General features: G+C 41.3%; 1 protein-coding gene across 7 annotated transcripts in view; it reads left to right on the forward strand.

The window, feature by feature from the left end:
- Window positions 1-25,918, forward strand: part of pleca (plectin a) — a 93,010-nt gene that overhangs the window by 39,944 nt on the left and 27,148 nt on the right. For 2 of the 7 annotated variants that reach the window (XM_085346915.1, XM_085346917.1), the window contains exons 2-6: window positions 15,966-16,027; window positions 20,814-20,828; window positions 21,422-21,511; window positions 23,503-23,580; window positions 23,669-23,761. In XM_085346915.1, coding sequence (XP_085203041.1) covers window positions 15,966-16,027; window positions 20,814-20,828; window positions 21,422-21,511; window positions 23,503-23,580; window positions 23,669-23,761 — 338 coding nt within the window. Of the gene's footprint in view, window positions 1-2,479; window positions 3,063-3,097; window positions 5,395-8,493; window positions 9,421-15,965; window positions 16,028-20,813; window positions 20,829-21,421; window positions 21,512-23,502; window positions 23,581-23,668; window positions 23,762-25,918 lie in introns of those variants that run through there. The other 5 variants (XM_085346916.1, XM_085346913.1, XM_085346911.1 and 2 more) reach the window with 5 other exon arrangements.

Raw genomic sequence — 25,918 nt, forward strand, 5'->3', positions numbered from 1 at the left:
CAAAAAGCAAAGATAACATATGAAGCTTCTACATGTTCAAACTGCATCTGTCAAGCAGATTATTACTGTCGTATATTCAGCAGAACAGGCAGTTTTGTTCTGCAGTGGTTGTGATCTATACTCAAACGAAAAACAGTGTGTTCAGTTCCCCAAGGAGAACAGCATCAACTACCCATTAATTCAATGAATATTTAATTAACGTCTTGTTATTTTTAAGGTAGCAAAATTATATTTATGTAGCACAGCAGGTACAAACTGCAGCACAACAATAGAGAGATCAAAACTAAACTGAAAGACTCACAAAAGCTCCTGAATTAATGAAAAGGGGTAAAGTTGATCATTTTAATTCATTAAAGAAATAGAAATTTAAAAAGATAATTATTAAATTAAAAATGTTTTTAAAAAAAGATGTAAAAATAAAGTAAATAGTAAACTTGAGAAAACCAACAAATTAAATTAAGTAAAACAACCAGAACTCAGTTAAAATTATAATTAAGACCAGCAACTACATGACTGACAAACACAACCAAACAAGAATCTTTTAATTTCTTTTACTTATTTATTTTTGTATTTTTGAAGCCTTAAAGATCAAAGAGGCTTCTCTGGTATTGGTGGAAGAACCTGTCAGCCTGTTGAAGCTGGTTCATAGTTTACTGACACGTCTGAGAGATATTGAGCTTCCAGACCAGAGAGATGTCTGCATCGTGTCAACAGACATTAAAATATTCAGATAAACTAAGTCTAAGTGGAGGCAGATACTGTAGTTACCTCTGTGTGGGTGTTATATGGTCAAATCTTCTTTTTTAACTTAAACTCTGGCAAACATGTTGTGGCGTTGTAGGGTATCTACAGGTGTCTAAACACAGTATTCAGTATTAAATCCATGCAAACATTTGTGCTGCTGCGTGCGCTACATCAATGTGGCTGATTCATTAATTCTGGCATCTGCTGTTCTGCAGCTGCATGCACTCGCGTGTCCATCTCTCTTCATCTCACAGAACATGCTGCATTTCACACGGCCCCCAAACTAGATATTAATACAGCGCATAAAGACTTATAAAAGATAAATGCTTCTGCAAATCCACGTGCTGAATTCCCTGGCTCTACCTTTTCAATATGACATCTGCCTGAGAACCTTCCATTGTCAGGCTGATATATGACTCAGCAGAGACTGGAAAAATGTGAGTGCCATTAAACCACACTCAGCTTTTCCTGTCTGTGCCTCCACAAAAAAGGGCGAAGCAGCAAAGCAGTCCAAAACACAGAGTGTGTGGCATTTGCCACCTTTCATCTAACCTCCACTTAGCCCAGCCTGCAATGAACATGAACTCCAACATTTAAAAAGACCATACTGTATTTGAGTGGGTTAGCTGCAGCAGAACACAGAGTGTGTGACCTGCTGACTCCTAATCTAGTGTGTGCTGCATTTTTCATATAATACAGTAAGAAAGAAAAATCATCAAGAAACCTGTTTTGGCTACGATGGAAATGAATTTTTCTAGAGACTTTATGGAGGCTCTGATTCAACACGGCCAAGGTAGGAAGTCTTTCTTGTTGGAACAGTTCTGTCTTCTTACCAAAAGGTGTCAGCACAGAAGTACTTTATGGCCAGTCTCAGGTTATCTAGCGGACCAAAGAGGATGAAGCAGGTTAGGGTGTGTCTCGCTGCCGCAGATCAGATAACAGCTGAATACTGGCCATTGTGTCTGGGATTAAGTACACAATCTTAAACACAGTGTTTAAGACGTTTTTAATATTGTTTTCTTAAAAAAACAATTGCATGTCTACCGTCTAGTTTATTTTGATCCTAAAAGAACTAATGTGTTTTTTTTAAAGATTAGGAGTAAAATTTATTATAGTTCATAACTTTAACATTGAAGACCTTAAGTTAGACACCTCCCACGCTGCCTGCTGGCTGCGTCCGGGATCAAGTTTCCTGGTGTAAAATCCAGAGGGGTGTGGGCTGCAGGATGGCCCCTGACTGGCTGCTTCACCTCTCTCCTCTGCACAAAATGGTCACAGTGAAAAAGAGGCAGACCAGGCAGGGCTCGGGAGTAATGGGCAACTGAATAGATAACATATCTTAAGATGCACTTTTGCATTCTTTGTCTGTTGGGCTCTAACTAATGATCCATATCTTTATTGATTAGTTTTAGGCCACATTAATCAACCAAAAAAAGTTCAGAAAAGGTGAAAATGTTGTTTTAAAAGCAGCTTAGAATTAAAGATAGTCAACTTTTAATTATATTTAAGCCACAAAAAGAGCAAAAATGAGAGCTGGGGATTTTTTTTTGACATTTTTGTTGTGACACTTCAAACTTTTTGTGTTATTTATATCTGATGTATCATGAACATTTATTTCATTGACTTTGTCAGTTGGGCAGAACTTTAAATAGTATACGAACAACATCTTATATCGCAATTCTACACAACTACATGATAAGTCTGAAAATATTGTCCAAGAACTGAGCTAATATGTCTGACCTGTGTAGTTTTTGTGTGATCAGATTAAAATGTTCCATCTGTGACTTTAAAACAAAGCCGAGCTATAGTAGCGTAGAGTGATGCACATCCTGTGGATACGGCTGCATAATTGCACTGTTTCCAATAAATCTTTTTTTTAACGGCTTTCACAGAGCCGCCTTTGTTATAGCTGGCAAAAGTCACGTTTTCCGTTCTTTGTCTAAATCCTGTAAGAAAAAATGTGAATGTGTCCCTGGGAGTCTCTCTGAAGCCTTGCACATGGATTCCATCCAGCGGCGCTCGCAGCAACCACCACGCATGAGATGCTGTTTCCACTGAGGAAAGCCTCACAAATTAAATCAAACTCGCAACGCTGTGTAGTTTGTACTTCCCAGCTGTGCCTCCGCTTTTCTCTCTTGCTCTCACTCTTTCCTTTTTTTTGGGTGTTTTTTCTGCACGCCCCCCCCTCGTTTTTATCAGAACATAATGTCATGAGGTCAGCTCTGACTCCTTGGCAGTTCTGCATTTTCTCTAAAAGTTGTGAAGACGCTGAGAGAAGATGGAGTTGTGCTGTTGCTTCTGCCCAGGACCTCCCAACGGTAGGTTTTATTTTTACCGGAATCTTTTTTTAGACTCTTTATCAGTGAACTTAAAGATACCAGATCAAGAATAAACTATGCTGAGGTTAATTTCTTGAATTATGCTTGCCATCTGAGGACACTGCCACTCCCAGTATCAGTACTTTAGATTAAAAACATCTCTCACATTCCTCACATTGCTTCGCTAGTCTTACCTACGCTGTTATGTGAAAGTTGGGCATTAATATCGGAGGCTTTTTAAGTGAAATTCTAAGAACTTCTGAATTAATTAAATGTGTAACTTTGTGGATTTTGGCTATGTTGCTTTCGCGGGAGTATGTAGAATGTGTATCACAATATGGGAATCATTGAGCGAGTGCATACCATGTGAGAAGAGGGGGAGTGGGCTGGCTCCTCCCATGAGGGAGTGGTGAAATGAATTTATTCCAGACGTCTCTACTGCTCCCCTGGATTTATTCCCTTTGTTCAATCCTCACTGTAACTAATTGCCAAATTGCAGTGCCAGTTTCTAAGGCTTTGGGGATTTGGTTGACATTTTCAAACAAGGATCATATAAGGTCTCTCCCCAAATCAACTGCCAGCACTTTAGACTAACAACGCCCACTTTTTCTTCTACACTTTTGCTTCTGGTCTTTGTGCCTAAACATAGCTTCTTTTTTTTTGTTTTAAATTTAGTGCAAACTATATTGTGTAAGACTATTCTGTATTCCCTTCTTTATATAGCATGACACAGTGCTCACGCTAAAGACAGCACGAGGTCGAGGCCGTCTCGACTATTTTTGCTTTCTCTATGGTGGCTGTTGGTGTGTGGCGTCGCTGTAAATGTGCGAGGGTGACACTCGTCTTGGTGTTGGGTTTCTGCACCACAGCTGATGTTCTTTTCGTTTGTTCTGACAACAGAGACCTTGGCAGCGATGCTGTTTTGCCTCAAGCAATATTTTATTTTTTTAAACAGTGATGCAAACAGGTGATGTGTGCATATTTCTGCAGGTGCAGTTAGTGTTTCACAACTCTGTGTTTCGAGTTAGGCTGGTGAGGAGAAGCTCCCACAGAGGAATTTCATTGTGATCATTTGGTGACAGAACTGTTTTAATAAAGGTGATTGACAGGTTTGAAAATGATTGCGCTTAAAGCGGCGTCCTTAAAAGGCATGCAGTCTGGTTCCAGAGGACATCTTCCCTCGAGGCTTTTCTCTGTTTTAACAAGAGAGCCAGGGTAAGATGGAGAAAAATGAAAAACACTTTAGGATTTAGAGCTAACAGTGCAGCTGGCAGTTCAGAGATGCTGAAACGGTTGGTTGTAAAACAGGATCCAGTTTAATCAGGCTCTGGGAAGCTTATACACACTGGTTGGGCTGTCCAAGCATAAGGAAACTATTAGAATTACGGGAAAATTGTGAAGTTACATAAGGAGAATGAATTGATAGGGAGCGGATGATTATGTGATGAGGGAAAATAAAATTGGGAGGCATGGCTTCAGTATAAATATTTGGAAAAGGCGGAAGGGGTTGGCCTGCGACTGTCTGTGACTCGTAAACCGCGATGGAAAATGGGCTTCAGTCGGTAAAAGAAAACTTATGGAGTGAATCAGTTGGAAACTTTGACTCCAGCTCACAGTGGATGTCCCTTAGTTTGCCTCTTATCAAGGCTGACCCGACTGAGCGTGCTCTGTGTGTGTGCTCGTCACACAAAACAGCCTCATATATTATTAACTCCTGCAGATAGTCTGCAGCTGGCAAGGAAAGCAGAGAGCAAGTTTCTGTAGGGCAAAACCAGTGGAGTTACTTGATCTGTGGACAAAGAGGACAAAACTTATTTTTAACAGCGTCAGAGCTCCTCGTGCTGCCAGAGTTACAGCTTTTACTTTTAAAAGAAGTGCAACTTAAACATGAATATATGAGAAACAGAGAGAGGAATTGTAAAAGTGCAGAGGAAAAAGGGGGAGGGAAAGAGTGCCGGAGTGAGAGAGATCAGCCACTTCTGCCAGAGGACTGAGTCACAGAGCAGAGCGAGGTGTGCTCTTTCACTCGTGTCTTGTAAAAGTCGCGGACAACTTAGCTGCAGCGCTCGTTTTAAAGTCCGGGGTGACACCACACCCCTAGACGCTCCCCTACTCCTCCCCTTTACTCCCCCCCTCCACCTTACCTTCCAACTCCCCCCCCCCCGCCGCTACCCTCCCCAACCCTCCCACCTTTCAGAGCCTGGGACTCTCCACTTTGTACCAGGCCCGATGCCGGCAAGCCCCCCTGGAAATGTGTTCCCAGCCCTTGTGGCTGTGGGCCACATCGTTACCTTGATCGTTTTCTGGCAGTGGAGAGTACGCAAGAAGCAAGGTAAGAAAAGCTTGAAAAACTCATCGCTTCAAGGCTTGCGCAGGGAGAGCTGACGGCGAGATCGGCAGATCAAAGATTTTCCTTTGCAAACAGTTTGTTGCCGGCAGTCCTGTTCTGTCGTCTCTACTCTCTCTCGTCCTCTGTGTTTTTGCAGCACACGCTCCTCTCTCTCTCTTCCTCACTGCCCCCCTCCTTTTTTTCCCCTCACACATCTCGGTTTCCTGTGCTATGGAGATGTTGCGATTAACCCTGTAAATGCTGGCTGGAGGGTGATGACGTCCGAAGAGCTGGAGTATTCTTGTGGAGAATGGGGTTTCGGCTTAGTCAGAGCTCTGACGGGCACTCCTCAGCTTCAGCTTTGCTCCTAAGTTGCAGTTTTTCCCTTCTGAAAACTATTCCATCATTTTTTTTTCCATCTTTGTTAAGATCTGGCTAAAGATCTATGTGTGCAGCTCTCTTAAAGTGACTGGATATAACTTTAATCTCTCCACTTTACAGACCTATCCCAGTTGTGGAGGCTGCTGTATTGTTAAAATGCTGGTTCAACCTGTTTCATCTTGGCACACTGGCGTTGTTAGGTTAACCATATCCTTTTGTTAACCAATCTTGCTGCAAGCATAGAAGAGTTACACGATGTTCAACTAAACTATGCAGCCTGAAGGTTGGTTGCATACTCTTTAATGTCATGACACACTCCTCAGGAAGGCCCACGTTATTGTTGACACAGCTTAACACTGTGGTGGTTGTCAGACACACCCCTGCAGGTGACACACCCTGGGGTGCTTTAAAGAATTTTTGACTGACAGTCTGCAGGTAAAAGAGAGAACAATTGTTGTTTTGTTTTTTTATTTTGTTTTGTCTTTCAAATGGGAAACCTGTTTGGCAGTTTAAAACAACCGTGCACATTTACTGGATAATCTATTTGCACATAAAATAGCCTTTACATGAAATCTCTCTCACCTAAATACGTTTTAAAAAACAAAACTAACATTTTGAAATAGTTGGCTGTTAAAGCTAAATTAGAGCACTACTGTACTATTATCTGACCAGTGCTCTCAGCTGTAAACTACACAATCAGGTTGTAGTTGGGTGGAGCAAGACACGCCTTGAGTAGATAAGAGCAGTTTTCACAACATTCCTCACATTGTTGTGAGCAGATGAATGATTTTCAAAGAATTCTGAAAAGTCTTTCCCCAAAAAGGAAAAGTCCCTGTCCAGAGACTTAATATCCAAAATATGATCAGAACATAAGCAAAACAGGAGAAATTAACAACACATGTATCCTCCTCTCCCTCTGTCTGCGTGACTCGAATGCGTGTGGTCTGTAAATTGCACGCAACTGAAGCCGCGATCAAAGGTTGCCAGGAAGTGCCGTTTGACTGGTAAATCGTGTGCCAACACTGCATTGCAAAACTAGGCCATGTATCATCACTAGCTCCTGTCGATATCAAGGTGCTTTGCATTTGGGGAAATCTGCTTTCAGCTCTGTTCTTGCCGCAGTGCAGACAGTAAGAGCTGCACATCAGGTGTGATCGTATTCCCTCTTTATAGCATATTTCTGGCGGCGGCAAGATCAATATCAGGCTGTCTGTTCATTGTTTACATTACAGATTCAGTCATTCAAGTCAAACATTTCGATTTAAGGACACAACCCGAGTCCACTTGTGTAAGTTGAACTGTAGTTTGCTGGAACACCAAGGTGCCTTTGACACAGGGGGAAGGTGGAAGTAGGTAAAAGGGACTTTACCCAGAGCCAGGTTTAAAAAAAGCTCCGTGCCACAGATGGTGACTGACTAATGGTAGTAAACTCGACACTGAGGACGGTGGCCTGCGTATCCTGGATACAGTCATAACAAACGATCATTTAGATCCTCGGGACGTTAGAAGAATCTAAGTCCTGCTTCATTAGAGGCTCCTGCTCATTTTGATCTGTTCTTTATGATCATTTAATGCCCTTCCCTGTTATTTTTGACTGCGTTTTTTTTTTTTTTTAACTTTGAGATTTCCTCTAATTGTTTTGTGCAAAGGTCTTTTTAAGACTCTCAAGATTAGGATACTGCATTCCCATCACAATAAAAGTCCTTAACAATATTGTCTAATCCATTTAGGAAACCACACCCAAATCTGCAACAGTATTAATGGCAGACTCAGACTGGCAGCCGTGTCTGCTAAACCGCGCGCCACAGACAGCACAGCGTAGGATCGGTTTCAGATTTGGTCTCGTGGTGTTCAGCCGTGACTCACTTTCCTGTCTCCTTTCACTGTGGTGGTAATAACAGACTGAGGAGGGAGGACGCCCCGCTGGGCAATAACTGAAAAACGAGAAAACATTCTGTTACTAAAGGACACAAAAACAATAAACAATGCACACCCAGCGTGTCCCTACATGCCCTTCACAATACCCAGCCTAACATAAAACACATTAGTGGTAAACCTCAATAGTAGCTGGGTTCATTGACTGTCATACACAGCATACAGTACAGCGTGTGTCTGCGCTGAGGGAGGGCCTTGGTTCTTATCCTCATCTCTGTCCTCGACTGTTTTTTCTATCTAGGCTGTTGCCGTATTGGCATCATCGTTATTAATGAAAAACGAAGCCACAGCCAATCAGATGCTTTCCGGATTGTACTGCAGGGCATTTTTCTGCATTCATAATTCTGTCAGTTTCGAAAAGATCCCCAACACCACACAACACCACCTAACCATGTCAGAGCCTCCGCCATGTTTTACAGTTTTACAACAGACACTGTTGCACTGCTCTTCTGACGTCTTCAAGACCTGTTGCCACTGATTTTCAGTCTGGTTCTTGAGTAATTTAATCATAATAAAAATAATTTAGAAATAATAATTTGACATATCTCAGCCTTTCCCCACCTTCCTTAAGAATGGCTTCCTGACAGCCACCATTCACTGAGAACATTTCTGATGAGCTTCACTGAACAATAGTTGCATCAATTGAAGTCCAGATGCATCTATTTCACACCTGTCAACGTGTTGTCTTTGGTATTTTCCATAGATTAATGTAAAGAAATGGGAACTCACTCAGGCTGCTAGTAACAAAGTGCCTAAAGAAACAGTTTAAAACTTTGTTTTAGACACATCACTAGTTAATCCCGTGAGTTACTACTGGTATTATTTTATTGCTTAATCAGAAGTTTTGTTACCAGATTGTACCTTAACCCGCCCCCAATTAAAAGAAATATAACTTCTTCATAAATTAATTCATGGTCATGGCAGTTGGATTCTGTCACATGCGGATTAACGAGGAGCCAGCACCTTTTCAGTTATGTGAAGTATTTCTTAAAGTTGCGCAAAAACGGAGAGAAAATGAGCCTCCTGTGTCGGGGATATTTACGAGGCACAGCTGTTATGGATGTGAAGGGAATGTGATGATTTATTACCGGGGGTAATGTGCGCTCTGCCCTCCTGTGAACAGTCACTGCGAGACAATGCACAGAACCTGTCACCGCCTGCAAGTTTCGCGTCTTCCCAGAAGTCATTCCTGTTTCTGCTTTGCATGTATGGGGCTGTCGGGGGTGTATGTTATGCAATCTTGTGAAAGGTACAGTTATCACGCGTGTTAAAATAAGGACGCGGTGTGCAGTGTCTCTCCGCGGCGCGTCTCAATGGCACAAGTCGTCTGACGGATCGGAGGAGGATGGAGCAGCCGGCAGCTCGCCACTTCTTCTCGCTAAACAAAACGAGTGGGTTGGGCTTGTGACAAAGAGTCTGCAATCTGACTCGACCCTGTTTTTTCTCCTCCATGCGAAGTTTGGAGGGCTGGTACTACACACGCGAGAAACCCACGAGTGAGGGGGGCGTTTTCGAGAAAGTCCAGCGCGCTCCGCGTTTACGCGCGGCACAAACAAACCGGGATGGCCGAAGTGGACGATACGGCGCAGGCTGCCCGGCCGTCCTGGTACGGCGGGCTGGAACGGGGATTTCTTTATCGACGGACTAATTACATCCATGAAATGAACTGCAGCGAAGTGGGGTCTCATCTGTACAGCCGAATGTGTTGCGCAGGTAGGTCCGATCACTGCGCCGCTCTATCCATCGCTCAGTGACTGTAATAGGAGGAGGCTCTGCTTGGGAGGGGCTGCTGGGGTGCTGATGGTGGTAATGTTAACCTTTTCCGTTCCTCCACCCATGATACAGCAAGCCCTGAGGGCCAAAACAGTGGACGTCCAGAACTAGATGATTGAAATTAGAGATGCTTAAAACTATTTTTTAATTATTTCGTTTTTATTGTGATTTATTTCCGGCATTTAGAAAACAAACCTCAGCCTGAGATAATCAGCTTTAAAGTCTTCATTCAGGCACCACAAAATCGATGTGACACAACAGATAAACACTGGCTTGTGCCATGGTCAATACCATCCTGTTTGCTGCTGTGTACAGGCAACACTGCTCATATCTGCGTCCCTATTCAAATTCAGTAAATATATCAATGGTATTTTAGACATATATAGAATTCAAAACTTGGAGAATGTTGTTTATTAGTAACATCAGTGATGAAAGTCTGATAATTAATTACTTTCCCACTGAGCAGATGATAAACTGTAAATCAGTTCGTCAACAGAAAGTTAATTTTGGATACTAAATCGTTTATTTAAGCATTTTTAGGTAAAAATAACTAAAAACCCTGTCAGCTTCCAGCTTCTTAAATCTTTAATTTTTAAGCCCTTTAAATGTCTCACGTTTGGCTCTTTTCAAATGTCTGCACTGGGCAGAGGTCTGTTATCTGAGAAAAGTTGATTTTACGATAACGAGGTTACTTCATGTCCTTGTATGCAGCTTCTTGACTCGATCATTTGTCTTGACGTTTGAATATAAAAGCGACTGAGTGACTCAGTACACAGTTAATTTGTCACTCTCCGGCTCACCCTGAATATTCTACAGGAATGGAAACTGTACTTGGTGTTTGTGTTTACCCTCTGATAACGCCCTGTGAATGTGTCATGTGTTTTGTGGACTTTGGCATTTTCAGTTCTAAGCAGAAATCCACTTTCCCCCTGCACTCGGGTGTTTCCCCAGATGTTCTGGGCCAAAATGGTGTTCTGATGGACTCTCAGCTTCTGTGTGTTTTTACTATGTTGTCACGGCAACCATGTACACAACACACTTTTCCCACACACAAAAATCATTTGCCCACTGACATATGTAAACACTGCAGGGCCCCAAGTGACCTTGAGCTTTCTTACCAGTAGTCTCAGGTCTCTTTAGGAGCACACAGGGATGATTGGAGCTACTAGTTGTTGTGACATTAAAATGGATTATGGCTTTAAATATTCAGCTTCCCATGTTTTGTGTTGTAGCCTTTCGACCAGAAGGGGGAGACAAACTGTGCTGAGCAGCAGTTTTCACATATGAAGATCATAAATCCAACAATTATCCAGTTCTCATCTGTTCGTAACCACAAGATTGTAAACACCATGTGTGGCTGATTACGCATGTTTTTGTGCACAAAGTGCTTGCAAGTGATGCTGATATTGCAAAAGTGATGCTGAAACATAATACGAGCAAGTTTAAATGCAGCTCTAAATTGCAGTGGTGGTCAGGACATATTCCTGTGTCGCCTTTGGGGTTATTAAGTTATTTTTCCAGCTGTGTTTGCTTTTTAAAAGGAATTCATTATACCGTTCAGGTATAATAGCAGACACTACCCGGTCGTCTTCTCTGACATGTGCATGTTTTCGTGCACTTGTCATTGTCAGCTCCGGGTTGGATCTGCCCCACCATGCCCTGGGGCTTTGGCAGAGTTTCTTCGCAAGTCATCCAGCATTCGTACCATCATGAACCCTAACAGGACCTGCGAACCAGATGATACAAGGTGTTGATTAACATTCCTGTCCTCAGTGGGACTGACATCGCGTGCTGTCTCTTGCAAAAAACACAAATAGGGGTGTGTTTTTTATTTTATTTTTAAAATTCTTTTAGGAGAGAGGCGGCTCCCCCTGTCTGTGAGGAGGGTCGGCTCGCCCTCAGCAGGAATTTACAGACTTAACACGCTGAGCTGTCACCTTAAAACTCCTATCAGCTCTCACTGCTCAGGATTATCGCTGTGTGTTATCAAGGACAGGGAAAGGAGGAATATCCACACAATGCTGCACTGTGTGCACCAGAGCGTCATTTAGATACTGGATAAGACAACTGTTTTGCAGTCTTAGAATTGAGGTGCAAAAAAGCGCTTATATCTCTTTGCCACCTTTAAAGCATTTTAGCAAACTGAGCTTTAAATGAATAAATCTAGTTAATTCAATGCCGAGTTTGATTACACCAGGATTTGTTCAAAGAAGCACAAATTTAGCTTCCAGTGCTTTCATGTCTTAAAACAAATACAGTTTAGCAAGTTTGGAAACTGGAAGTGATTACTTGCGGTTTTCAGTTCTTAAGCCTGCAGACAAATACTCTTTGCATTTGAAATTGAAAACTATAATCCACAGATTTTAGATTTTAGTGTGTCGATCAAAAGCCATTTTGCACAAATTATGTTTAGCTAACTTTAGCGTTTCTGCCTAGAGTCTTTGCTTTTGTTTGTAGCCCGTTGGCGTTCAGGGTCTGTTTAAAGTCTGAAGGTGCAGTCAAGGAAGCTTTCATGCCTCAGGTCCCAACAAGTCACCTCCCTTTATAGGCATCCAAAAAAATTCCTTTTCTTTACAGTGTTATGTCGGTAACTGCACGTAAAATTGGTGTTTTGCAGGGTGAAAGGTGTTGAAGGTATTTTAGTGTGGAGGTGCTATTTGTGATCACCTGGAACCAAATGGAAAAACAAATTCTGCACCCAGTTTTTCAGGGATGTTTGACAGAAGTTATTTGCATGAAGAAGATGCAAATGATTGTTGTCATGTGCACACACTGTTCAGTCTATCCATGCGGAGCCACAATAGCTGCTTTGTGTCTCGGATAATTTTCTACTGTCTGATGCTTGTCCACCCCCTCCATCCCACACCCTCTTTTTTTTTTTTTTTTGGTTTGTGGTATTGAACTGGCACGACAGGGTATTGGAGGTCCATCCAAGGGAAAATAGTCTAAATCAAATGCTTCAAATAAAACTGAAGTCCTGCAGTTTGTTCTCATTATTCTTTCTGGTGCTGAATTGTATCCCGAAGACGGCTCCCTCGGTGCCTTTTTATTCCTTAATTATCTCCTGATGGTGGAAGAGCTTTCATGCTCGAGGTTTTCTTGTGATTGTACTGTTTGGGGAAATAGCTGAGGACGTTCTTTCTGATGCCTCCTGGCTTCGGCTGTGTGCTCGGGACAAGTTTTTCCATTGATGCTTTGTGGCGTTGTGGTATGTCCCGCCACTCTGCCTCTGACCACACGCTGGTTGGTCAGAGGCACCGCTAGCTTGAGCAGTGGAGTTCAGTTGGGGTTAACAAGCTTCAGTGGTCCGTTTCTGTACAGCTTAGTCTAAATGAGGGAATGTCTCCTGTTCTGGATTAGTGATCTGTGGGGTCTTTGTGAAAATGAATCTTTGAAAATGAATCTTAGTGCAATAGTTAGCTGTAGCTACAAGATGAGTGGGATTCTAAACTGTTTTTTTTTTAATCCTCAAATTAAACAGAAAATAAAATTAAAAGTGCAAAGAATAATGTAAATTGAGGTCTGAGCTCTGGTTTGGGTGGGTGCTGTGTGAGGGTTTTTTCATGGGTGGGGTCTGGGTGTAGATAACAGGGCTGAACCAGGAGGAGAATCTTCCCTGCAGACCTCTCTGTGGTGAATGTCTCTGACATTGCTGCCTGCAGGCAGGCATTTTGCAAGAGGTGGTGAAAAAAAAATGTGGCGTTGAATGTCAGAGACAGCAAATGGAGATAGGGAGAAGAAAGGGAGCAAGTTCAGGAACTGAATCGGTGGCTTGAACACTCCCACTTAACTCCAGGAGCCCTCAGTGAGAAGCAGTGTTTCAGGCAATAAGAAAAAGTAGAAGTACACAACATCATCGCCTCTGAACCTGCAGAGGCTTCCGTGTGGTTTTGATAGCTGGCAGCATGGCGATGGAGCAGAGATTCAGAGCCTACTCCTCTGATAGTATGGGTAGTGATGGGGTGTTCGTAGAGGAGTCCTACTACCAGGGGGTGCTCAGGGCCATGGACCACAGAAAAGGTAGAGTTTATTCCAGCAGTGCTGCATTTTTGAGCTTTGTGTTTTTCTGCAGTTGCATTCTTTGGTTTGAAAATGGTTCAGTCTGTATATTAGCTCTTGGCTTGGCTTTGTTGTTTCGTGTATTACGTAAAAGTCCAAAAGTTGTGTCTGGATGTCTGAATTTGCAAAGAGTCAAGTCCAGAGCCTCTCTTTTAACAGATGGGCCACACCCCTTTTTGTGTCACATCTTTTCCTTTTTTATTTTTACTGGTGAACGTTCCTGTCAGACAGAAGAAATCTGTTTTGCTTTAATGTGAAATCCTAATTTGAGGTTTTGCAGCACAGATAAAATGTAGCCTGTTAAAAAGACGTTTGAAGTGACAGAGCCACTGAAATTCTTTAGAAGAAAGAGAGCACCCTATTTTGAGCATTGCAACAAGTCCGTGTAATAACATTCAACATCCCAGTTGCAGGATTTGGCAATGTGACTCATCCATGCACACTGTTTTTCAGGTGATCTAATATCTTGCACCTTTTTTTGTCACAAGGTGAACATATAAATCTGGGCTAAATCTGCAGCCTCAGGCTACAAAACTCAGCCAAGAAAACGCATTATTAGTCAGAGAGATCAGTAGATCTTGTGTTTCAGTGTGATGTATTCAGCCTGGTTATTTTAGGAATTTTTAGTGCTCCTTTCAGCCGACCTGAGAAACAGAAGTATCCCGAGCTGCTACATTTCATTTGTGCAGAAACGCATCTTTTATGTTTCGTAACACGTGTCCAACGTGTTTGCAAAGCCATATATGAAAAGCCCGAAATCAAAACCAGTGAAAAAGCAGAACTCATCTGTCTGCTTTTGAGGTTTATTTCACTTCTCTGTTGAGACCGCCTCGTGCGTGAGTGTGCCTGTGAGTCATGGACATAAAGCCACCGTGATTTGGGCGTTGGTGCCACGGGATGTCCTCTTCTTTGGTTCCCTCTTCATCTGATCACTTCTGTTAGCTTTGATCACAGAGCAGATAATACTATCAACTTCTTTACAGCATGTCACTGATGAGGAAAAAAACATTTGAACATTAAACATTTGTTTTGGTGAACTGCTCTGTATTTGACAAGCACCCTCATCGCCAACTGAAGCACTGCACCGAAGAGGTGAAGTGTACGTTTGATGGTTATCTCTTCAAGTGGCTGCTTAGATGGCAAAATTTAGGAAAAGCATTGCATATTATATGTTTGATACCTACTAGTATATGATAGGCTTGTTGGGAATAATCTGATTATGAAACGACTACAGCATTGCAGGCTGAAACATGTTCCAGCTGAGGTGCTGCTCCAGATGATGACAGAGATAATCTATTCAGTGTTCCCCTGATAAGCAGGGAATTCTTTGTTTTGCTGCAGTAAGTCTTCTGTAATGTGCTGTCCCTATTGGGCATCAGATGTCCGTGTCTGAGTCAAAGTCACATGTGACTTTTTGTTCTGTCCCTGGGCAAAACAAATATGTCTCACACTGTTTGTGACTCTGGGATGAAAAAACAGATAAAAAAGATTTGAAAGCGTTTTGCTGGAGGTTTTAATCTGAAGCAGGGCCATAAAGGCGGTTTAGGCTCAATAAACACAAATTATATTTAGTTTCGGCCATCATGTATCCAGGCCTATGGGTTAGATCAGCGGTCCCCAACCTTTTTTGTGCCACAGACCGGCCTTTAAGGTGTCGCGGATAAATACAACAAAATAAAATCATACGACCAAGACAAAAACTGTGGTGTTTTGTAAACATAATAATAAACGCAAATTCACTGTGTAATTGTGTAACTTTATTAGCAACGTCCTCCTGAAAAGTGGCAACAACATTGAGAGTAACATGCTCTCTGGTCACTATGGTAATGCGTAAATATTTCTTTCAAAATAAGACGCACAACTACCGAGTTAACAATAAAACCTCTGAAAACCATGAATTTCACCCCTGAGCCTCAAGACTCGCGGCCCGGTACCAAACGACTCACTGACCGGTATCGGTCCGTGGCCCGGGGGTTGGGGACCGCTGGGTTAGATGGCTGTATGTAGATGGTGGGCAATGCATGTACTTCTGTGCAAAAGTCACAGCCCAAAAAGTTTGGGAATCATTGTTTCAGACTTCTCAAGCTTGATATGGATGTAGTTCCCGTGTCTGTGAGTTATTCAAGGAAACTAGCCTTTGATGAGTATGATATTTAAAGTGATTATCTGCCATTAAGCTAGCATGCAAAAAAGAATGACTCCTCCTGTCTGCTGGCAGGTTAGACAGTCGTAAAGTAGTTTGTTTTGGAAAAGCCAAATACAAGATTTCTTTTTGGGGGTTTTTAATAATTGTGCTTATGGTTTGTTTCCGTAAGTCTGGACCACTGAGTTTGTAATACATGATTAGTGATAGTTGTTAAAAATGCAAAATCCCTTAAATTAACACCATAAATTAAACAGAGTGTATATTTGCTGTGTTTCCACAGATGAACGGGACAGAGTTCAGAAAAAGACCTTCACAAAATGGGTCAACAAGCACCTTGTGAAGGTAAGTTCTGCTTCAAACAACCCTCACCCATGAAAATACATACATTTCACTGCAGATAGATTAAAAATCTCCAAAAACCTATTAAAATGTTAAGTTTACGTCATGTGGAGTTTATAACTCAACTGTAATTCTCCATGGTAGGTAAAAAGGTCTCCTGCTGTCCTCAAATAACACCAAAAAGCTGGACTTTCTTTCATATCCCATCTGGTTTTAATAACTTAAATTACACAAAAACATTTTCTTAGGAGATGCGGCGCTATCTGATCTCACTGCTGGGAAACATTACCTGGAGATAAAACTGGAAGAGAATCTGAAACTAAATCAGATTTAGATTCTCCACACCTCCTTTTAAAAGCTTTGGAAAAGGTGAACAACAGATACAATAGCAACCGCGCTCTTTCCGTTAACTGTATGCATGTGAGGGGGTGAGTCACACGCACCTGGCCTCACTTTAGCTTGGCGCTCGGGAAGAGCGGTATCGTTGCCTGGGCTCGGTCAGGTTACGCATCTGGAATCCAGATGGTCGGGGCGGCTCATCAGGACTGTGCAGGGGGACAGGAAACTCCAGGACTCCACGTTGAATTAGTATTTGATTCAGTGTGAGGCGATCAGTGTTAAATACGTCTGAAACAACACTCAACAAATGTTCTGACCCTTACCCTTAAAAGGAAATGCTTCTAACTAGGTGAGGAGCAAAGTCCTGTTACAGTAAGAAATATTTTTGGTAGCTATCACTTAGCAGATTATCCCGACTAAAACAGCTTTCATAATAGCAATAATTAAACTGATTTATTAAGCATAACACCAAGATAATAACTGGTTTCAGCTTCTTAAATCTGATTTGCTGCCCATAAATTTTACAGTCAACATAAATTTAACATATCTTAGTTTTGCACCGATGGTCTGACAAAATGAGTGATTTAATATCTAATAGATATTTTCAGTTCTGGGAACTTGTGGTTCTCTGTGTAATTCAGAGGATAATCAAGTGATTAGCAAGATATAGGAGCCCTGAGTTTCAGTTCACTTCAATTTAGATTTAGCCAAATCACAACAACGTCTCTAGGCGTGTTATGCTGGAAAGTAATGGAGAAAACCTAGAGAAGGCCCCTATGAGCAGCACTAAGGTGATGTGGGAAGGAAAGAACAGTGCAGAGCCAGGTTCTGGGAGGAGCAGCCATCTGCTGTGACGGAAAAGAAAAAGGAGAGCTTAGAAAGATACGAAAAAACACACACTGAAAGTGAGAGAAGACACAGTCTAATGCGAGGCAGCAGTGGTAGATAAAAACCTTGACAGAAATGCTCAGTGCATCATGGGAAGTCCACTTGCAGCCTAAGCCTAGAGCAGCATCAATAAGGGATGGCTCAGGGTCACCTGATCCATCCTTAACCACAAACTCCAAAATGAAAGTTTTTTTAAAATGTGGAGGGAGTCTGTCTCAGTAAAATGTAAGAACATTTTGAACTAATGAGCTACTGGTTCGTAATTTTTATGTAGTAATTAGAAATAAGAATAATTTAAAATGTATTTTTGCTTCCTTAAAACGTAATGATTACTTGTAATGAAATGATTTCATGGGTGCCTTTAGTTCGTTAGTTTATTCCGAGCGACCATCCAAAACCTAAGGAAAGTCCAAATTGAATTTTCACATCTATGACATAAGACAGGAAATGTTTACATTTGAGTCATTTTATGAGTCACTGTGTTACTCATAAGTGGAGAAGGCAGGGATTTCTTAAAAGAATCCTTTAAAAAAACAAAAAACTTGTCATATGTCATGTTGCTATGACAACAGGAAACTAATAAAGAAATAAAACGCTAACTTTGTATGTTGGAATCTCAGGTTTCTAGCATTAGCAGGTGTTATATTTCTATAAGCAGATTGGTTCTGTCTCATAATTATTTTTTAAATAGCTGAAGTATAAACGTGGCCAAAGATTTAAATAATGAAGTCAGCGTGAGTCAAAAGCTCAGACCCAAGACTGCTGTAAACACTCAGCTTTAAGCATTTTTCTGCTCTTGGCTCCTTTTGATGTTAATAAGAGCTCCTATCCTTATATGATCATCTATGTGCCTGAGGCCCCGCCCACCTGAGGATCACACCTACTGTTTGCAAAGAGCAGCCTAACAGAAGAAAGTTGCTTTCGATCAGGTTATATTAAACAAGTTATTTTTAATATTTAATTTAAAATTGAACCATCAATTAGGGAAAGAAAAAAAAACAGTCCTATCTGGGCGGTGTCAGCTGGACCTTGTTGCGTCTCTACAACACTTTCATGTTGATGAATCCTTGTTTTAACACGGGAAGTGAAACGTGTTAAAGAATGTCTGCTGTCGTCCATGTGTATCCTGTGATACCGGGCTCCGTCCGAGATGACTCCCAGGCTTTGTCCATAGTCACTGTTTATTTCTCGGGTAATCCTTCTGATTTGGGTCCAAAAGACTTCAGGCAGTCTGGCCCTCAAGTCACTTTGGACTCATGGTCACAACAGAGTCATGAGATTAAACTATCCGGTTGTTCAGTGATGACGCGACGAATCCTACTTCCGGGTCTAAAGTAGTCTGCGTTTAATATGGCTTTTGTGTTGTTAACATGTTTAATGTTATGTATTTTCTTCTATTTGATCTCAAAAAGCTCCTAAAACAGTCAGCGACCACTGTTGACCTCCCTCGGCTTTTATTACCGCTAATCATTTATTTAAGCTCAGTTTTTAAAACCTTAGGATGTAACTACAGCCCAGCCCATGCAGCAGTATATGAATGGCTAGCCTCGTATTGTGGATGGATTATCTCAGTTGTTCTCCTGGCTGAAGTTTGGTCCTTTTACAGCATCCTGCCATGCGATTACATTTGTTCCTGACCACCGAGAACACTCACATTAACTTTTATCGAGTGGAAAAAAAGTTAGCTTGTTTATATTATGCTAACATAGCTGTGTCGCTAGCGGTCACGTAGCACATCATTATATACCAGCTAGCCCAACTTCAGTAACCCTACAAACGTCACTGCTATTTAGTTTTCTGTCTTCATTTATGCTGGAAGTGATAGCAGAGCTGTACGTTTTAATTTGTTTCCAAAACCCCGCAGTCAGGACATGCTATATTGTATTTAGATAGAAGCTAGCGAGCTAACTCCCTGCTAACTTCTAACTCCGTTAAATGTCATAAATTCCGTTTTCATGGATGCCTGGATGTTAAACTCAATTGTTACACCTGGTAGAGCAGAACGCTGATCATTTTATTAAAGATGAAAGACTTTAGACAGTTTTTCAACTCTCAGTAATGCCATAGTGATCGTTTGATATATGGACCTGCAGCGGAGTTTAGACCCAGACACGGCTAGTGACGTCAGACTGAACAACCGGATGAGGCCTGTAAGTCTCACGGTCAGCTGTCTGATAAATGCTATCTACTGTAGCTTGTTTTACACTTCACTTCAGATTGTGAGGAATGAAAAACAGATGCTGTTCTGTGTTTTATAAATCCTTTTTAGCTGGGTCAATCCCACTGAAACCAGTGCAGATCATAGAGAACTAGGGCTGCCACGATTTGTCGACTAGTCACGATTACGTCGACTATCAAAATCGTCGACGACTGATTTAATAGTCGACGTGTAGTTTGAAGCTTTGTAAGATCGCAAAAGACACAGGAATAATAGCAGGATTTAAGAGTGTAATAACGGACTGAAACAGAAGATGGCAGCACAGCATGTACAAGGATGCCAGCTGCCGTTAAACCCCGAAGAAGAAGAAGCAGCTGTGTCCCAGAATTCATAGCGTGGCCCAGCTTAGTTTCCAACAATGGCGGTAGCTAGTTAGTTTTAATATTACTCTTATTATTCTTTCTGGGTCACAAAATAAACGTTTAACATATTTTCAGGCGAGAATGTAGCTGTGTAAACCTCAAATATCTGCTCAGTTTATCAGGACACCGCATATTTTCAAAAGCGCTCCGACGTTTTCGGAGACATCTGTTACCCACTAGCTCGATAGCTAGCCGGGGGCTAGGTCACTAGCGCCGTGAGAACACCGGACTCCCGGCAAATTGTTTTCAAACCCACCGCCGTCTTTCGCTACTCAGGTTAAATATATATGAGTCACTTAGATAAATTAAAAATGTTATTGTTTGGCTTTTTTTTAGTATTTTATTTGTTCCTGAGTAAATCGGTTTGGCTGAGATTAAAGTTATAGTTTTTACACAGCTGAATAAACGTCAAGCAGACAGCTGATTATCAGAAGTGTGAGATGCTGGAGAATATACTCCGGTGTCCTGTTATATTTTAGATAGCAAGGAGTTTATTAAACTTTACCGAAACAATCTGCAAATTTCATTAAAATTGAATAAACTATCATCTTGTCTTTATTTTTAGTTAGCACCTTAAAAGCTTAAAGCTGTAAGCTAATGATAGTTATATAAGAGCAGATGCTGCTGGTGCAATAAGCTGTAGTTTTACGTCCAGTGGATGATGATCTGATTAGTCGACTAATCGCATAAATAATCGGTGACTAGTCGACTATCAAAATAATCGTTTGTGGCAGCCCTATAGAGAACTAAAGTACATATAATAAAATTAATACAGCGACATGCACATGTTTCTTTAGTTTGAGGGATAGAAGGAATCAAATTAAAGAATTTGAAACGGAAAGCAGCTGACTGTCCTTGTTTATCCATCAAATCACACCATCTGTCTCGCTGTTCCCACTGTCCTTTTATGTTTTACATCTTCTCACATCAAACTGTTTCTTCTTTCCATCCTTCACCCTGTCCTCCTGTTCTTTCCCACCAGCACTGGAAGGCAGAGGTAGGTGCTGTCTGTGAGCAGAGAGCTACGTGGACACACACACATTTGTTCCTCCCTGCATGTTTGTGTTGACATTTTTACCCTCCCTTGCCCTCTCTCCCTTTCATCCACCCTCTTTTACTGCTAACCTCTGATCCTTCCCCTCGCTGACTTCAGCTCTTTTCTGTCTACTTTTGGAGCATTTTCTGCAGTGCAGCATGTGTCTGCATGTTCTTTGGCTACAACAGCTCAAAAGTGTAACTACAAATAATAGTAAGGAGCACCCCTTTTATTACTGTGGCAGGTAATAAAAGGGGTGAAATCCTTAAAAAGCCAGAGCAAATTGCTTCTGCAGAAGGCAGAGGGTAAAAGCAGTCCCCCCACTGTTGTGTGTTCACGTTTTTCTTTTTATCTTAATTTGTTTGTAGATGAGATTTGTGACTTATAAAGTTACATTTTGTTTTCCGTTGTCAACTGTGAGGAACTCTCAGCAACTGTTTGTGTCGTGTGCAGTGATTCAGCACTGGTGCTGACATCATGGGAGTCTGAATGAAAAAATAATGTCCCTGTATGCATCAATACTGATAAAACTGGTTTCTTTCCTTTCTTTCCAGGCCCAGCGACACATCACTGACCTGTACGAGGACCTCAGAGATGGACACAACCTCATCTCCCTGTTGGAGGTGCTCTCTGGAGAGACTCTGGTAAGCTTTTGGTGGTATTTCACTTCCGATATTAGAATTTGTGCTTCTTCTGTAACCCCCTTGTCTTGTCTAGGCATTTCTTATCATCCCAGCTCTACTGCCCTACTCAGCGTATTTGCTGTAATCTTTGTTCTACTGTCCAGTCTACTCATTGTTAATTCAACCGCTTTAAATGTTAATAAGGCAGATATTACTCTGGATTTCTTCTTTCCACTTCTGCATGTGTTGACTTTAATTCTTTAGAGATTTTTGGACATTTCAGTACATGCTGAGGCTGTGCACACTCTTTTACTTTACTTAGCTTAGCACTAGTCTTTTTGGGAACACACCTTCTGGTGATGTAACCTTAAAACACTAATTTCATTCTTTGCTTCCATCGTTTAACCTCTCTGCACTGACTTGTTTGATCCCTGGTTTTTCCTTTGTCTAATTCCTGTTTGCTGACCTTTGCCCTGACCTTTCCCCCTTTGCCTCTGCCTTCCTCTCTTGCGATGCTCTTGCTGTGGTAGCCGAGGGAACGTGACGTTGTGAGGAACGTGCGGTTGGTGAGTGGCGCCTGGACTGTGGCTGGCCGCCTCCGCGGGCGTAGCATGTGTCACCACCCCAGGTGGCTGCTGGGTCGTGCATGATGATGGTCACACTCCCTGTGTATTGTCCCTTTCTGTGTCAACATTGTCCTCTTTCATTTTGTCAGTGAGTTGGCAGGTTCAGGAGCCATGATAGGAAACGTGGTTAAATTGGTGGCTTTATTCAGAATATTTGTAGTAATTATTTTAGCGTTTTCGTAAGTAAACATTAAAGTTAGCTTTCTTTAAGAATAGAAAAGAATAAACTAGAAAAATATACTGTTTTTGTTCTTAATGTAGCTTTATGTCCTTACCTCGTTAAAGGGCTGTATCATAAAAAGTGCAAAGACTCCACCCATAAAAATTAAGAAACATGCCTGATTTAATTTGTCAAGTCTCACCTTCAAGATCTTCTCCTGGTGCACCTCTGGATCACTTCCAGGATGGATGCCACTTTTAGATCACTTCACCATGGAAACCACATTATGACTGCTCGTATTTGTGCATCAGCAGTTTCCCCAAAGACCTCAGTGTGTCAGTATGTTTAGACTTTTCATGTCATGTCTGGTCTCAGATCCAAAGACAATTATATCAATGGAAAATGGCTGAATATACCAGCAGCAGTCATAGCATGTGCTTGTGCAATGAGGATTGATTTTGAAAACATTGCTAGACATTCCTGTTATATAAAGGTTGATTGACTTGGGAGATTTCCAGGATAGAGAGTATGAATTTCTATCTTCTGTTATAATACTTATTTGTAGTTGATTGTCTTTGTCCTTTTAATAACTGTTTATTTTATTATCAGTTTCAAATGGTGGTTTCTTACACTGTAGTGAAATCAAAGTCACTACAACCTAATTCTGCAGCTTAGAACTTGGAGCACGAGTGCATGTCAGGATCGCCACTCCTATAATTTCTAAGGCTTAAGAGTTCTTGAACCTTATGGAATCTGCTTGATTGGATTGCACTGCAGCTAAAAACAGAAAAGCAACATTTATCAGTCATCAGTTGACTCGGGGCAAAGTGTAATAATCCATTATCCAGGGAGCAGTGTTTGAAAGGTCTTGGAAAAAAAAGAAGAGTTGTGACTGATGATTGGGAGAATCACTGAGAATGTTTATCATTCATTATCATGCTTTCACCTGCAGACATCTTGGCTGGATCTCTGATGCACTTCAGGGTCTTGTAGGGTCAGCTCTGAACGCTTTGATCACAAACACGCAGAATTTGAATCACACTTCAAATTTGCTTTCTTTTAAATTTAAGTTTTCGAGTCCATGACTGTGAAAATATGTACAGTAGAGAATGGATCTTTGTGTTACTGGAGCCTGAAACACCTGTTCCTCAGTCATGGGGCTTTGCTGTTTGCTGACCTAAAGTGCTCCCTTCACTTCATGTTTGGTCTCATCTGGTCTCTTACAGCCTCGGGAGAAAGGCCGTATGCGCTTCCACAAGCTGCAGAATGTCCAGATCGCCCTGGACTTTCTCAAACACAGACAGGTAGTTAAGAAAAATAACAGTTTCATATTATGTTTTATTTTACTTAGTATTCAGCACAGTAAAAATATTTGTATCCACACCCTTTCAGGTCAAACTGGTCAACATCAGGAATGATGACATTGCAGATGGAAACCCCAAGCTGACCCTTGGCTTGATATGGACCATCATCCTTCACTTCCAGGTAATGTAGGACACTCATAAGTCATTTTGCTGTAAATTACTGTATGGCAGTAAAGCTAATCTAGAAGCAATTGGCAGTCACTATGATAATGCTTCTGGGCAATCTCACGTTAACAAACCAACCTTTACTCAATGAATGTAGAGAGAACTGCAGTTTTTACTGTATATGGAACACAAGAGACACCTATAGAATCACAGGCCAAATCTAATTAAAAAACATAAATTAGATAAATGGGTAAAGGTAATTATTATCCCAAAATTAAGTTTTTTTTTTGTTCCTTATTAAAACTTTATTTACAAACCACAGCTCTGACTCATTCCACAGCAGGTCTGAACAAACATGCTACTTCATGCTGAGGTTGCCATGATACCATAAATGCAGTGGTTAAAGGACTTAATGATAATTATTAGCAATGATGTTTTCACTCAAATTCATGAATAATTGCACTTAACTGTTCTTTGGAAAGGTATTAATGATTTATCATTATCAGCACGACTGTCGACAGCGACCAGCAACTGATTAGCTGTTAGCATGTCTATGCTAGCTACCTATAATTAATTTGGCTAATAACCAACAATGGGATTAGAGACCACACTTACTATTAGCTTCTCCTATTTCAGTGATGAACTGCACAAAGAAGCCTTCCTGTTATCTAAGGCTATTTTAATATGGCTTGTCTCTGTAACAGCACTCGAACACTTTAGTTCAAAACTTTCTCGATTTTTTTAGCACGAGTAGCAAAGCAAAGCAGCAGACAAACCTTATCTGTACTCTTGCATTTGTGCATAAATACAGTTGGGTCGAGTTTCCTGGCTTAGCTGTTATAAAGAAGCTGATTGTTTGTATTGATGGTGTTTCACTGTTCTGTAGCTTTACAGTCAGGATTTTGTAAGTGCCCTGGCTCTGCTCAAACTCCGAGTTCTCAGCATGTATTCAGCATGAACTGACTGATGCCTGATGGGACAGCTGAGTCGTATCTCCTCAGCTATGATGTGTTTTACTTTTAAACTGCACACTTAATAGATCTGATTATTCCACTGGATGAGTAACATGCGTTTTATACTTCATTGTAATTATTTTGCTTCTGTTTTCTGTTATTAGACGTTTGGCAGAAGATGGATTGTCACATGCCTGTGAATTTCAGATGCATTTTTATAGCTATATAGGTTTCCACCAAACTAAATATAAAGGTTTAACTTCCTATTTCATAACATAAACAGTATAAAATTGCTTATACTGCCTATAGCAACACACGCCACATTGGAAGAATCAGTCGGCAGGCAGATGTCTTCCTCATCTGGGAGAAAAGAGTGGGAGTACTTTCTTTGATGCTGTAATGACTGTGATGTTGAGATGTGCATGTGGGATCAGTCTCTGTGTCCCTCAGTATGACTCAGTGATTCCCATGGGAAAGCTGGCAGGAGACGTGGAAGCTCAGGCCTTCCTCAGAAGCTTTGCAGTGGGGAAAACAGAAATGGTCACTCACTGCTAATCAGTGCATAAAAGGTTGAATATTCTCTTTGCTGTAAAGCAGTAAAGCAAAAAAGTCATCTAGCAGACATTATTTCATCAAAACAAATCCAGAATTTTTTTCAGCACATGCTGTTATTAAAAACAATGGTGAATTTCCTCTGAGCTCCCCAGGTGCAGCTCACAGCTGACTAATGCACACAGGTGATTTGTCTATTAATAAAAAAAATAATGGTCCTGCTTCGTGACAGAGAAAGGGGAACGTTTTAAAACGAGAGGCAGCGAGGGTGGAGGTCCGGTTTCCACCCGCTGTCTGAGTCATTTTGTGCCCACGATGTAGCACAGGGGCTTCCCTCGTCAAGGAAAAATAACATAAGGAAGAAATGCCTTCTTTTTCCATTCTCCACCCTTTCCTGTCAAAAAAATGTAAGTAAAATTATTACTTCTGCTGTGACTCATCAGCCTTCCCCAAAACACTGGAAACGGATTGTGGTGGCGAAGCTGCGCTCGTTCCACTTACACACCATGAAATTTTAGAGCGATGGAAGTCACTTAACCCTAAAACAACCAAATGATTCTAGCGACTAAAACGACCAAGCGAGGTCCTGCAGGAACGCTTACTTTATGATATCCTGAAATTGTTGTAACGGCATTATGATTTTCAAGCATTTTTATGTATGAATATGA

This window comes from Diplotaxodon limnothrissa, linkage group LG22 (genome assembly GCF_057381915.1).
Source record: "Diplotaxodon limnothrissa isolate DT_005_m linkage group LG22, D_limnothrissa_male_GT1.1, whole genome shotgun sequence".
Classification (NCBI taxonomy): domain Eukaryota; kingdom Metazoa; phylum Chordata; class Actinopteri; order Cichliformes; family Cichlidae; genus Diplotaxodon; species Diplotaxodon limnothrissa.